This window comes from Chlamydotis macqueenii, chromosome 2 (genome assembly GCF_036417535.1).
Source record: "Chlamydotis macqueenii isolate bChlMac1 chromosome 2, bChlMac1.mat, whole genome shotgun sequence".
NCBI lineage: Eukaryota > Metazoa > Chordata > Aves > Otidiformes > Otididae > Chlamydotis > Chlamydotis macqueenii.
The window spans coordinates 127,256,850-127,270,490 of record NC_141557.1 but is presented as its reverse complement, the minus strand read 5'-3'; the positions used below and the strand labels follow the sequence as shown (position 1 = coordinate 127,270,490).

At 36.5% G+C, this 13,641-nt stretch overlaps 1 protein-coding gene across 1 annotated transcript in view; it reads left to right on the top strand.

The window, feature by feature from the left end:
- Positions 1-13,641, top strand: part of ARFGEF1 (ARF guanine nucleotide exchange factor 1) — a 97,879-nt gene that overhangs the window by 59,687 nt on the left and 24,551 nt on the right. The window contains exons 11-20 of the mRNA XM_086740920.1: positions 253-352; positions 473-612; positions 716-824; positions 1,842-2,043; positions 3,106-3,217; positions 4,440-4,645; positions 4,744-4,828; positions 5,634-5,805; positions 6,990-7,141; positions 10,627-10,755. Of these exons, the coding sequence (XP_086597046.1) occupies positions 253-352; positions 473-612; positions 716-824; positions 1,842-2,043; positions 3,106-3,217; positions 4,440-4,645; positions 4,744-4,828; positions 5,634-5,805; positions 6,990-7,141; positions 10,627-10,755 (1,407 nt within the window). The remainder of the gene's footprint in view (positions 1-252; positions 353-472; positions 613-715; positions 825-1,841; positions 2,044-3,105; positions 3,218-4,439; positions 4,646-4,743; positions 4,829-5,633; positions 5,806-6,989; positions 7,142-10,626; positions 10,756-13,641) is intronic.

Genomic DNA, 13,641 nt, shown 5'->3' with positions numbered 1-13,641 from the left:
TAAATCATATTTTTCAGCTAGACAAAACTCCAGAAGTACATAAGTAATGACTCAAATTCCTAATTTGAATGTATTGAGCATAAGTTGTATTTCCTCCTTTCCTCCCTTTTTTTTTTTTTTTTCCTTTCGTCTCCTATACCCCTGAAGTGCTGCATGTAAAATTATATGTCAGATAATTGGCCATCAAAGTTAGTGACTGTGTTGGTAAACTATTTTTATTTTTTTTCTCCCTCTTCCTGGAATATGTGTTAGGTTTTCTTCAAAGAAATTTTCCTGTATATCTTGGAAACTTCTACTAGCTCATTTGATCATAAATGGATGGTGATACAAACGCTGACAAGGATATGTGCAGGTACTAAGGACCATTTGGTTCTGGTTTTTACATGTTTATGCTAAAGAACAAAACTGTTCTTGCCTTTCATTGAATGATCTAGTTTTTGTTACAAGTTTTACAATGTCACTTTGTTTATAGATGCCCAGAGTGTAGTGGACATTTACGTGAACTATGACTGTGATTTAAATGCGGCAAATATATTTGAAAGGCTGGTTAATGACCTATCAAAGATTGCTCAAGGAAGGGGTAGCCAAGAACTTGGCATGTCCAATGTTCAGGTAAGAACTCCACCAAACTTTATGAAGCTTCATGTTTCTTGACGTGATAGGATAGAGTAAACTCTTCCTTCCACTGATGTATTGCTTTTGAAATCTTTTCTAGGAATTAAGTTTGAGAAAAAAAGGATTGGAATGCTTAGTATCGATCTTGAAGTGCATGGTGGAGTGGAGTAAGGATCAATATGTAAATCCCAATTCTCAGACAACACTTGGTAAGATACAAGACATGTTTCTTCTGGCTTTAGTAAAGAGATGCTGAAGGAATTTAGTGTATTTTTCCAGTATTTTGATACTCTTACTGTCCAGATTTGTAAAACCTCTTACATTAAAAGAAAGAGAGGATAAACGTTTTTGTTTTTTTCCCTTTGGTAGACATATTGGTAAATTTGGATTGATGTCATTTGAAGAAGTTTTGTAAGTTGTCTTTTATTAATTGCACAAATTCCTGGAAAACTACACTGAAAGTTACAATCTTGTTATTTTTTGTATTTTTAGTTTTAAAGGGACCACAAAACTTACTTTGAAACTCCCCTAGTTTCATCTTCCTTCACACTGGTTAAGTTACTACTGAAGCAAGCTGGACAGGGAGCATTTTTATATTTATTAATATATGGCTACAGAACTTTAAATGTTGTAAGCAGTGAAGTAAATAAATAATTTCTCGTTTTAATCTTGTTTCCGTTTGACCTGAGATGAAAAGTACTAAGGTTATTGGCAGAGTTTTCACATTAAGCACTTAAAGTCAATAGGTGAAGTAATAACCTTTTTACAGGTGGTTAGCACAGCTGTCTTTGTGAACAGAGAGATCATAAACGCTTTTTGACAGTTGTTTCAAAAACTTAGGATAGTGTTATTTGCTTCAGGTCAAAAGTAACATTGGACTTTAAAATAAAAGGAAAGTTCTGTAACTGGTTTTCTAGAGCGTCCTATCTTTTTTTTTCCAAGTGGCTAGAAATTACAGTTGTAACTTAAGGCTTAAATTTTAGGTATGTAATGGACTGAAAAAATCCTCTTTAATACACTGTAGGGTTGGGGGGGGCGGGGGGGGGGGGATTGTTATTTTCCCAACCAAAGCAAAAGCAAAATATTTATATAAAAATAAATAGGTAATTGAAGATAACCTTAGTTCCTTTTAGAAGCCTTCAGAGAGGATTTGAAGAATAACCTGTAATTTTAATTTCTTTTCACTGTATGTGTTCTGTATATATGTAACCCTTTCCAATTTATAGGCCAAGAAAAACCCACAGAACAGGACAGCAATGAAACCAAACACCCTGAGACTATTAACAGATATGGAAGCTTGAATTCCTTGGATTCTACCGCTTCATCAGGAATTGGCAGTTACAGCACACAGATGTCTGGCACTGACAACCCAGAGCAGTTTGAGGTCCTAAAGCAACAAAAGGAAATAATAGAACAAGGAATTGACTTGTGAGTGCCCTTTTATCACCCATGGGAGGGTGGATTCTTTTGGAGCTATGAAGATTCCTGGGTTTTTCTTCCTTCTCCTCATAGATACTCATCTTGTGTTAGGAAAAAAACTCTGGATGTAACAGCACTTCCTCTGGTGAAAGAGTGCTGAATGGTGTCCCCTTTGGAGCCTGTCAACAGTGTTTTGTGTTAACCTAATTCCTCACAGCTAGAAGATGAGTACTCTGAATGTTTGTTCTTTTTTTTCCAGACCTGCTTGTCTAAAAATAAGATTTTTTTAATACTTGGATAAAAAGAACATTGAACTCATGTGATCAGTTAAATACAACTCATTTTAGTGTGTGCTTTACTAATGAAAGTGCCTATATGCTTAAGCTGATGCTCCCTCCTGTTTAATTAACTTGTCATAATTGGAACTGGAGGATAATGTAACTTCTCAGTGCAGTCTGACGTGAATCTTCTATGTGAGTTCAGCCTTGTCACCTCACCTCCTCAGTGAGGTCCCTTTATGCAAAAATAAAATTTTTCTGTAGCATAGTTCTCAGACCCTGAACAGAGGTGCCTTAGTCCTTTAGGGTTTCAGTTTCTTTCAGTTACCTGGTTCCTGTCTTGTACGTTTCCATTTTTACAGACAACTCATGTATTTCTTGATTGTTTCATACAGATGAAAACAAAAAGCAACAGAGCATAATTGTTCCTTTACAAGCAAAGACTTTATTATTCCTGTGAAATATTTTTTTCTTTACGAGTGCCAGAGTAAATGATAGTGTTAAGTTGTCTTTACTGGGAGCTGCTTGGATGCCATACTGGCAGTTATGTAGCAAAGAGGAAGAGAAGGCTGTTTACAGGGGAAATAAAAGACATAAATTTGTCCAATGATGAAGGGAATAATCATAGAAGGGAATCATTCATTCCTGTCTAATGCAGTTTGATGAAAGGTGTGTAATACATAGATTTTTGATGTCTTATCCAAGATTATTGAATCTTTTTACTTAAGCTGGTAAGGCTTTGTGCATGAGTAAAAAGGTTAACTCTCATTCCATCCTGATCTTGATTGTACAGGTTCAATAAGAAACCAAAGAGGGGAATTCAGTACCTGCAAGAACAAGGAATGCTTGGCACTACCCCTGAAGATATTGCTCAGTTCTTGCATCAAGAGGAAAGATTAGATTCAGTAAGAAAACTGTTTTCCTGATGGTTGTTTTTGCTCATGCTGATGTTTTTACATCAATTGTGAATCACATGATGGTATTTTAAAGTGTATGACATTATTGTTCAATGAAGAAAAGGAAACTTTTCTCTCTTCTAAAATTTGTAAGCTCAAGGAACGTGGAGTATGCGTGAGCTATGCCCTGTACTACATGCGTCCTGTAGTTCAGCAAAGTGTAAAAGAAAAGACTGGCCTACTTCAGCTGACTCAAAGCTTTTATTTAGTTGCTAGTATATCTAGAAGCAACTTACTAAACTGTACATACTTTAGTCCAGGGAGGAACTGCCAGAAGTAACTGTCCTTCAGAGACAGCTAAAAAATAATGTGGTGCAACAAAGTTAAAAGCATTTTTGCTGCCTCCCAAAGGAAAGTTATTTAATCTAGATTAGTTCTTTGATTTTATTTACAGCTAGCAGCTATTGCTGGACTTGAAAGGGTCCTGCAATATCTGGCTGAGGAGAGCAGGAATATCTCATGTTGATATTGTCGCGAAAAACTTAGCTTCCTGAAACGGCAGTTGGCACCATTGTGCTTGGTAGCCACCCCAGTTGTTTTCTAAGGAAAGGCTTGCGTATGCCTGTGCTTGCAGCCGTGACTGAAGTTACAAATTTCCATATCAGAACTTAGAATCAGCCATCAAAACAAATTTTTAATCTCAGTTTACATATACAGGAGTCGTTATCTGAATGCGCAGTATTTTTTACTGTACTATGTTGCATTGACAGTGATCGGCTTGGATGTATTTGAGTACCAGCTATTTATATTTGAGCATCATTTTACATATATTTGAGATCTGTACCCTACTGGGAATAATGTTTAGTTTAGTAAGTTTTTCATTCCCATAGTAAGTTTCCTAATGACAAAAATCATTACAGCAGAGAACAATCAATCATTGGTAATATTAGTTTTGTCTTGTGCACATGTGGAATTCATCTAATAGAAGAAATGGTACATGAGTAGAACCAGAGAAGGAGGAAAGTGGGCAGATAGGAGCATGTAAGAGCATTATGATGGAGTATGTAGCCGAAATACTTTCCGTTAGAGAGCAGAAGAGAAGCAGGAATATGTCTTGGTTAACTGCCTACAGGCCTCTCTTTGTGAGCCATACAGGCAGTATGACTCTATACTTACTGGTTTTTTTTCCAGTGTAAAATGCACTAGTTTGTCTTTTCTGTTCTTATTTTAGACTCAGGTTGGGGAGTTCCTGGGAGACAATGATAAATTTAACAAAGAAGTCATGTATGCATATGTAGACCAACATGACTTTTCAGGAAAGGATTTTGTTTCAGCTCTGCGCATGTTTCTAGAGGGATTTCGTCTTCCAGGAGAGGCTCAAAAAATTGATCGCCTAATGGAGAAATTTGCTGCTAGATATTTAGAATGTAATCAAGGGTAAGCCATACTTTGTCTTCAGAATTTTTGGAAAGCTGAATAAGTAAAAAATCCAAATATGTGAAATTTGCTGTTCTTTTTCTCCTTTCCCCCTTCAGGCAAACTCTTTTTGCTAGTGCAGATACTGCATATGTTTTAGCTTACTCAATTATCATGTTGACAACAGATCTTCACAGTCCCCAGGTATGTTGCTAGAAAAATATTTGTGTAATCCATAGACATCTAACTTTCAGGCTTTGTGGCAATGTAGTTGTAAAGCTTGGTGTTCAACATGTGTGTCAGAAATATGGTAGCTTAAGTTTTGTGTGTCTTTTAAGTAACAGTGTTGTGTCTTCATGGGTGTTGAGATTTTTAAGCTGATTTGGTTAGACCTTTCTGCAAGATATAATTTCCCTACCCTGTGTTGAATAGGAATTCTATGGATTTGGTTTCATATTCTGGCAGTTAGATCTAACTAACCTATAGTTAAAGCTGGAAGTTGTGTAATTACTTACCCATTGATTTTTAATACAAATCTGCTCCTAATTTCAGTCAGTTTGAAAAAATAATGTGGCTTTATTTTGATAAATACAGCTCATTTCTGCAGTGCATAATATTCAGAGTTGTAGTTATTAGCCATCATCATTTATTTAAACAAAATCTGGAAAGATTAATGAACTCCGGGATTATGTTTAAAATAAATAGCTTGGTCTGTATGACAAAATAAAACAATGTTTATTTTTAACTTTTTTTTTTTTTAAATGTATGGCTAATTGATGTGCAGATCCTACTGAATGCCTGAGTGTTGTAATGTCCACGTGGCTTTGCATTATTTTGTAGATTTGACAGTGTAGTCTTCCATATGCTAGATACTTAAAAATTTCTTCTGAATCAGCAGATTTGTACTTGACGGTAACTTTTCATCTGTTTAGCTGCTTTGTAGGCAGCATTGTAACTGCTATGAGCTTGCCTCGTTTTTTGATATTAATAACTTCTTTCTGGGTTTCAGGTTAAGAATAAAATGACAAAAGAACAGTATATTAAAATGAATAGAGGTATCAATGACAGTAAAGATCTCCCTGAAGAATATTTGTCTGCTATCTATAATGAAATAGCTGGAAAGAAGATTTCAATGAAAGAAACAAAAGAATTAACAATACCCACAAAATCCAGTAAACAAAGTAAGTAGTTGCAATGTTAGCTCTCTTCAGAGTGTGGCTCCTCAGTTTCATGAAGCAATCTCCTTTTTAAAATGAGAGAGGAATGAAGCAAGCACCACTTATTTAACTCATAATGAGTCCCAACTTTTAATTTCGTATCCTTTCTCTTTTAACATAAGTGCATGATGCTGCCTTCAAATCTGTGATAAGTGCAACTGCTTATTTTCACTTTCCTTTACATCTGAATTCCTGGTATTCGGTGCATTGGCCATGGAGAAGACAGGTTTTGCTGCCGAACAGAAACATAGGGAAATGCATTTGAGGACTTTATGAAGTAGCAGTGTTGCTGATAAGCATAGTGCAGAACAAACACAGTAGTTGTGCCTTCTATTTCTAAGGTAACCATTGTGTTTTCCTGCAATAACCAGTCTGTCATCTTCAAAACTTTTGCAATATTTGGTTTGTAGAGCTTAGCTTATGCACTTTTAAAACACAAAAGAAAAACTTTTGTGTTTTGCACAATGCGACAATTCAGATGCTATTCATTCTAGCTTTTCTGCAGAGACCACTAAGAGAGACTTGACCTTTTCCCAACATAGTCAGATTTGTCCTAGGTTAGCCTTATGAACAGGTTGATTACAGGAAATTTGCATCTAAAAAAAAAGAATGCTTCTTATTTTCAATATTTGTTCAATTAACTTAATGTTTTCATTGTAATTTTAAAGAAGCTGATTATTACATTCTGCTTGGGTTTCACATTCTTGATGAGATGGAGGTTCCATTACTGAAATGAAAAGGTGGTTAATATAGTTCTCCCTCAGAAAAAAAGATGTCCATTTTTTTTTTTTATTGTTCTTTTCTGTCCTGATGGATTGCGAAGAAACTTCTGTTCACTTTGAATTTAGCTTAGTGGATGTGATATTTATGCTGTCAGTTGAGGTGATGGAAAAGAAATATTTGTTGTGCAAATCTTAAAATTCTGTGAAGGTTTAAAATTAGATTATATTTCATACATAAGTTTGCCTTAAGTTAAATTGTATCTATATTGTAAAAGAAATATCATGCTTCTGTGGTGATTTCAGTAAGTAAAGATAATACAAAAAAATGCATCTGTTTATGGCACTTAATTAAAAGTTTAAAATTATTACATGACTGAAGACACTGCTGCTAAAGATGCACAAATAAGAGTAAAAATGCATTTACAGGTGTTGCTAATGAAAAGCAGAGAAGACTCCTATATAATTTGGAAATGGAACAAATGGCTAAAACAGCTAAAGCTCTTATGGAGGCAGTGAGCCACGTTCAGGCACCTTTTACTAGTGCAACACACCTGGAGCATGTGAGACCCATGTTTAAGGTGAGATACACATTTAGATAGTTACATTTAGATAAATACTGACTGACAGAATTTGTTGAAAATACTAAATGTTTGTTTCTGCCTCATCATTTTGTAAGTTACTTAACTTGCTACAGGAAAGAAGGGATTTTGATCCTTCTACTCCAATTTCATTTGCTCTGGGATTTAAGAAGTTTCTATGCTGATAGAAGCAGCATCTTGATACAGTGGAGGAATTACGAGAAGTATATTGAGGGGACAAAAGTATGAAGAGTAGTTAAAGACTTGAAATAAGATTTTTATTTTTAGGTATAGAGGTGTAGTCAAAACAACAGATTTTTAAAACTGAGAAGTGACTAATCCCAGTTCATTGTTTGAGTTCCTCCTACTGCTTCTAAGGGAAATTACTTCATTGCATTTTGGGGGAGCAACTATCAGAACAAACTTCTGTCTAATGTTGTCTGTTGCAAATTAGTATTTCAGAAAAGCTTAGCCTGCCGTCTAGTTTAGGGGGGTGGGGTGGCGTAGCTAGACCTGTATTAAACCATTATTCTAAATACTTGTCTTCACTTTTGTGTAGGTTCAAAGCCACCTGCATCCCAAATGCTTTTTCTGTACTAGTGATTCAGATTTGTAGATACAGATTATGTTGAGTATTATGGTTCAGTATGCTATTGGAGATTCGGTCTTTGGCATAACTAACTCATTTTGATTAAACTGCCACTGAAAGAAATTGTTGCGCCCTTACCATGTGCTCTCATTTACTGCCCTTGTGCAAGCAGTGGTGCTCATACAACCCCTTTTGAACTGCTCCAGCAAGGTAATGTCTCAGATCACTACCATTACAATAAAGAAATGGTTCCTTGGAGAGATGTGTTCTGAGATCAGGTTGAGCTCCAGGCCCAGGGTCAAGAATTGTAGAATTGTAGAGTCGTTTAGGTTGGAAAAGACCGTTAAGATCGTTTAGTCCAACTGTAAACCTGGCACTGCCAAGTCCACCACTAAGCCATGTCCGTAAGGATCACGTCTGCATATCTTTTAAATACCTCCAGGGGTACTCAACCACTTCCCTAGGCAGCCTGTTCCAGTACTTTACAACCCTTTCAGTGAAGCCATATTTCCTGCTAGCCAAGTTAAACCTTCCCTGGCACAACTTACCTGGGAGAAGAGATTGACACCCACGTCCCTACAGCCTCCATTCAGGTAGTTGTAGAGAGCGATAAGGTCGCACCTCAGCCTTCTTTTCTCCAGACCAAACAAGCCCAGTTCCCTCAGCCACTCCTCATAAGAATTGTGCTCTGGACCCTTCACCAGCTTTGTTGTTTTTCTCTGGATGCGCTCCAGCACCTCAATGTCTTCCTCATAGTGAGGGGCCTAAAACTGAAGACAATATTTGAGGTGCAGCCTTGCCAGTGCTGAGTACAGGAGGACGATCACTTTCGTGGTCCTACTGGCCAGACTGTTTCTGATACAAGCCAGGATGCTATTGGCCTTCCTGACCACCTGGGCACACTGGGGTTCTAGCTGTAAGATTGCTTTCCGTGAGGCAAACCTGTGATTTCTTTATCACCATATTAATAAGGGTAGGTTAGTACTCTGTACAGAATGACACTAAAGGATGCCCTTGTTTAAAATCTACTTTCAGGGTGTCAGTGTCACTTAGCAGAGGCGTACTGTAATATCTCTCTGTTGACTTTTTTAAGGCTGAAATTAAATAACTTGCATGCAGGCATCTGTAAAATGCGTAGGCTATTTTTCCTTAAAATAAAATAAAATAAAATTCCTGTTATTCTATAACATTTCTAGCCTTTATTATCTGAAAAGTACATTTGCAAAATCTGCTTTTGAAGGAGCAAAATATGATGCATTGGGGTAAATTAACATCCTAAACATCTTGTCAAAAGTCAACAATTAGAAATCGTCTTGAGGATGTTTATAAACTAATTAAGGTACTGAGGACAATGTAATAAGTTGAATAGAGAGCTGTCTTCTCAAAAAAGTGAAAACTGTGGAAGTTAAATGTTTAATTTCATGTTTTCTATTTAGACTTTTTAATTTTTATTTCAACAAAACTCTATAAAGTCTATTTCACCCATTGATGCCAGAGTAAAATTTAGCATTATATTTACATAAATATTTGCTAAATGATTAAAGCAAAACAAAAATTCACTTTATGCACCGATCTAAACAGCTCAAAATTTATTGTCTATTTTAGAGGCTTGATTTTCACTTTTAATGACAAAACAAATCTATTATCAACAACGGTGTAAATCTAGGTATAAAGCATACTGTGCAGACCTCTAGATAGTTCTTAACATAGTGTTTCAGTTTTGTGATTTTTAAGATCAATTTTGGTTTCAATAGGAATGAAAAATTAGGAAGGGGTTAAAAAAAAAAGAAACATACACTTCTGGAACATGCAGTAGGAATTCATTTGGTGTCTTTAGTACTGTCCCAGAGTTATGGTTTGGTGTGTGCAAGTGTTAAACACTTTTCTGAGGTAGTGCTTTTGGAATTGCTGGCTTAAATTATAACAAAGCTCTGTGGTGTACCGTTTTATTATGAAATTAAGTGTGAAATCTGTTGCTCCTTGCTGTGCCCACTGACTCTCTATTTCATCTGGGGTGACTTCAGGTAAAATTATTTCTAAAGTCATTCTGGGTACCCTAGGGTTTCCTCTTCATAACCACCTGTAGTTATGGCAAGATCCTTTGCATCTTCTGATTTGTTTTCCTGCCTGTGGGAGAGGGAGCCTTGACCACAAAAACAGGACAATGTGAACTCTCCTGCAGTAACTTTGTTGAGTGTATTACCCTCTCAGTCCCACCTAAGCCAAGAGGAATGGAAAACATCAGCTTAGATACAAAAAGATGGAGGGCTGAAAGCAACAAAACTAAGAGCAGAGAGATCAAGGAAAGATTTGTGTCTTGTCTCTTACTGTTGTTCTCTTACTGTAATTTTAGCAGAATTAATAAAGTTTGCTGCCCTATTTTACACTACCTTTTTTCCCCCCCCTTTGGTGTTATCAGGACAAACTATTTAAGTGCATACTTTTAATCATAAAGGAATCTATTGTACACTGTGTTGGTTCTTGCAGTAACTGTTGACTCTATCGTTATTTCTCATTGTGCAAAGATGAAGGTTATCCCAGGAATACCAAAACTCCAATACACACCTAACTGGCATAGCTTTGGAGTTTGTTTTTTTTTTTTCTAGCTATCTGAAAGTGGCTGTGAGTGTTTGTTGCTAGAGGAGAGTTTGTTCTTCTGAGGGGAGTGTCAATCTGCATTACTTCTGTCCTGTGTCTCATATCTTTTCCAACCATACTTCTGTCCTGTTCTGTCTCATGTCTATTCTATTTCATTTCCTTTTTGGCAAAAGGCAATTTCAAGGTTAATGATGTGAGTTAAGGACTGAATTTACACTTTAGCAAGATGTGGAAACTATAATATTCCCTTGAAGTGCTAACAGCTGATAATGTAATTTTTATTTTGCATACATTCCAGTTGGCTTGGACACCTTTCCTGGCTGCATTCAGTGTGGGTCTACAGGACTGTGATGACACAGAAGTTGCCTCTCTTTGTTTGGAGGGTATACGATGTGCAATCAGGATTGCTTGCATTTTCAGCATTCAGGTAAAACAATTAAGACTGAGCCAATACTTTGATTTATGTACCAAAAAAATGTTTGTGGGGTTTCAGAAGTCCTTGTTGCTGAAGCTATGTGCTGCAATACCTAGAGACTGCCTGCTTCTGCAACTTCTACTTCATCTGATCTTTTACTTAAAGTGCTTTATTTAAAGTGACCTCTGTTTTTCCTAATGTTTTGTGTAAGTGCTGCCATGCCTATGTACTGAATTAGTTTCCTCACAAGTGACTACTTTTCTGTCAAAGTACTTTCTTTTTGTTACAAAGCTGTTCAGCTTTGTTGTGATGTTTCATAAAATGAGTCTTTCTATCCTGTTTCGTAAGTAAAATACTATCTCTGTGAACTGTGTTTGAAATACTATTCTCAGCTTCAGGGAGATCATACTAATGTGAGACTTCTATAATTGAATACCATTTTAGCAGTTATGGCACTGGAAATGTCATTCCTGATGTAGTACACGAATGTATCTTGCATTAAGCACAATGCCAAGATTGCATTAAGCACAATTCCAGACTCTCTGGCTCCAGAGGGTAATTCTGATTAAACTTGGGCACTGTTATTTTGGTGGGTTTTTTTTCCATTTAAAAATCATCAGTAGTGAACATACTACTATGTTATTTCAGGCTATTAGTTAATAAATGGAGTCCATAAGTGCCATAAGTCCGTTGCAGGGATAGCTGAAAAGACAGGGAAGCAGAATTCATATGTTTGACATTGCATTATTTCATATTTACATCGAAAACTTTAAAAAAAAAAAAAAAAAGAAAACCCACTCAGAAAAACCAACAACCTTGTAAGACTAACTTTTAAGTAAAAGCTGTTTAACTGTCATATAATAGTGAAAGCTTTGTTTCGCTCTCCCCTTGCACTTGTATTTAGCAGATTAGATAACTTTTTATCACTAATGTGGAAAGGGACTTTGGGGCCTCTGATACAGCTGCTTTAAAAAGCCTATTTGAGATCATGTAAGATTTCTTTCCGCTGTCTTTCCACTTCATTTTTCCCCCTCCCCACCCTGAACTGAACAGAGTTAAAAATTTGATTAAGAAAGCCTTCCCTGGAGCCTGCAGCTGTTCAATGAAATTCACATTCCTGTTATTTTTGTTTCTAAGCTGCAAAAATGGAGCTGGTACAACTATCAGTTCCAGCAGCTGCAGAGTTTAGCTCGCAGTCCTGCAGTGGTCTCCCTTGGGTGGGGAGGGCAAGGACATGTTTGCTCTAAGATCCCCATGCTCCAAGAGTATACCAGAATAAGTCATACTCTTCCATTGGCTTGGGACAAAATTGGTGGAACTGGAGATGTTTCAAAAACCTCACTTCTCATTTGCTGAAATGTAAAAACTTTTTTTATATATATTTTCAATATAAGTTATATTCTTTCTTGGTTTCTTATGGGAATTATGTTTTGTTGATACCATTAAAAACAATACTGGTTTGTTGATGATTTCAGTACGTTACAGGATGATTCCATTGCACAAGATCCTGATTAGATGGCAGTGTTTTCTGACTTCAGATGCCAGATAGCTTTGGTGGTTTGAAGGGGACTGGCAAATCTGTACTTGAGCTGACTTGGAGATCTTTTCTGTTGGAACCAAGTTTTTCCTTTTGCGCTTAGCTGGTGCTTGCAACTTTTCTGTTTCATTCAATAAACACATAGAAGTTAAGATTGATGTCTAAGAACAGTTAACATTAGTTTACACACCTTGAGAGATAGTAGAGGGAACTGCAAGCTTTTAGTTTTAAGAAAATTCTCAAAGTACACAATATAGTTTAAGCTATGCTTGTTCACCTCTAAAACCTCAATTAAAGATTCCAGTTTTCAATATTATGTTTTTAATCTTAGAGTGTCACACAGTCTGGCTTTTGTCTTTAAGCATCTGGGAGAAGATACACATCAAAAGGATGTACTTGATTTGCTTATATCATCTGGTTTTACTTTCTGGTTGATTGACACATTGTTTAGTTGTTTTTCTCCTACTTTGATGGCTTAGAAAAAGGGACAGAGGGGGAATGTCTGTATGGAACAGAGAGGGAAGGTAGAACTCAAAACACTTTCCTTCTCAGAAAGATACACAGTTTGTAGATTCTAAAGCTTCTTTGCTTAGTACTCTTTCGGCAAAACTTTTGTTTTTCTGTGCTTATACATTTGCTGTGTCTTTGCCAGCGTACCCTGTAGCAGTAGTTGGGTTTGAACGTGGCAGCCATACTGTGTGGCTCTGTGGGAATCCATCCTTCCATCGTTGCCCACTGTTGTGGTGGTCATGTTTTCTCTATGAAACGGACATTCTTCCTGGGTTTTTTTAAAAATATATTCTATATTTGGTTTTAGTATGTACTCAATGATTTTTTAAATTTCAAAACATACTTACACATACAAATAGTTAAATATATTTCATGGTTGATATTTGTTTCTCTGGTGTACAACCATTTCAATTTATGGCCTTTGGATCATACACAGCAGGAGAGTAAAATGCACTTGTGAGCTCAGCTGTAATCCCTTTTTTACCATTGTAACTGGTTCTTATGAGATCTGAGGAGTTCCCTTTGGTGTGTGCAGATAAGAGTACCTACATGTGGAACATTCTTTTTTGTGAGATTGAGTTCTTCTGCCTAGATTATAGGTCACTTGCTGTTTGCCCACTCATGAGTCTCACCTCACAAGCCTGTGAGGTGCTCCAGACGGCATAGACTAAATCAAATGTGTTTTGAACAGTTTTGTGCAATTGGCAAAACATGTCTTTTAGATATATTATTTAGATTCTGTTGCCAAAAAAAAAATCCTACAACTTGAGAGAGTCTGCTAAGGCAGCATTTTCAGAGTAGGTTCCAGGTATAGCACCACAACACTAAAAGCTTAGCTAAGGACCCACAAT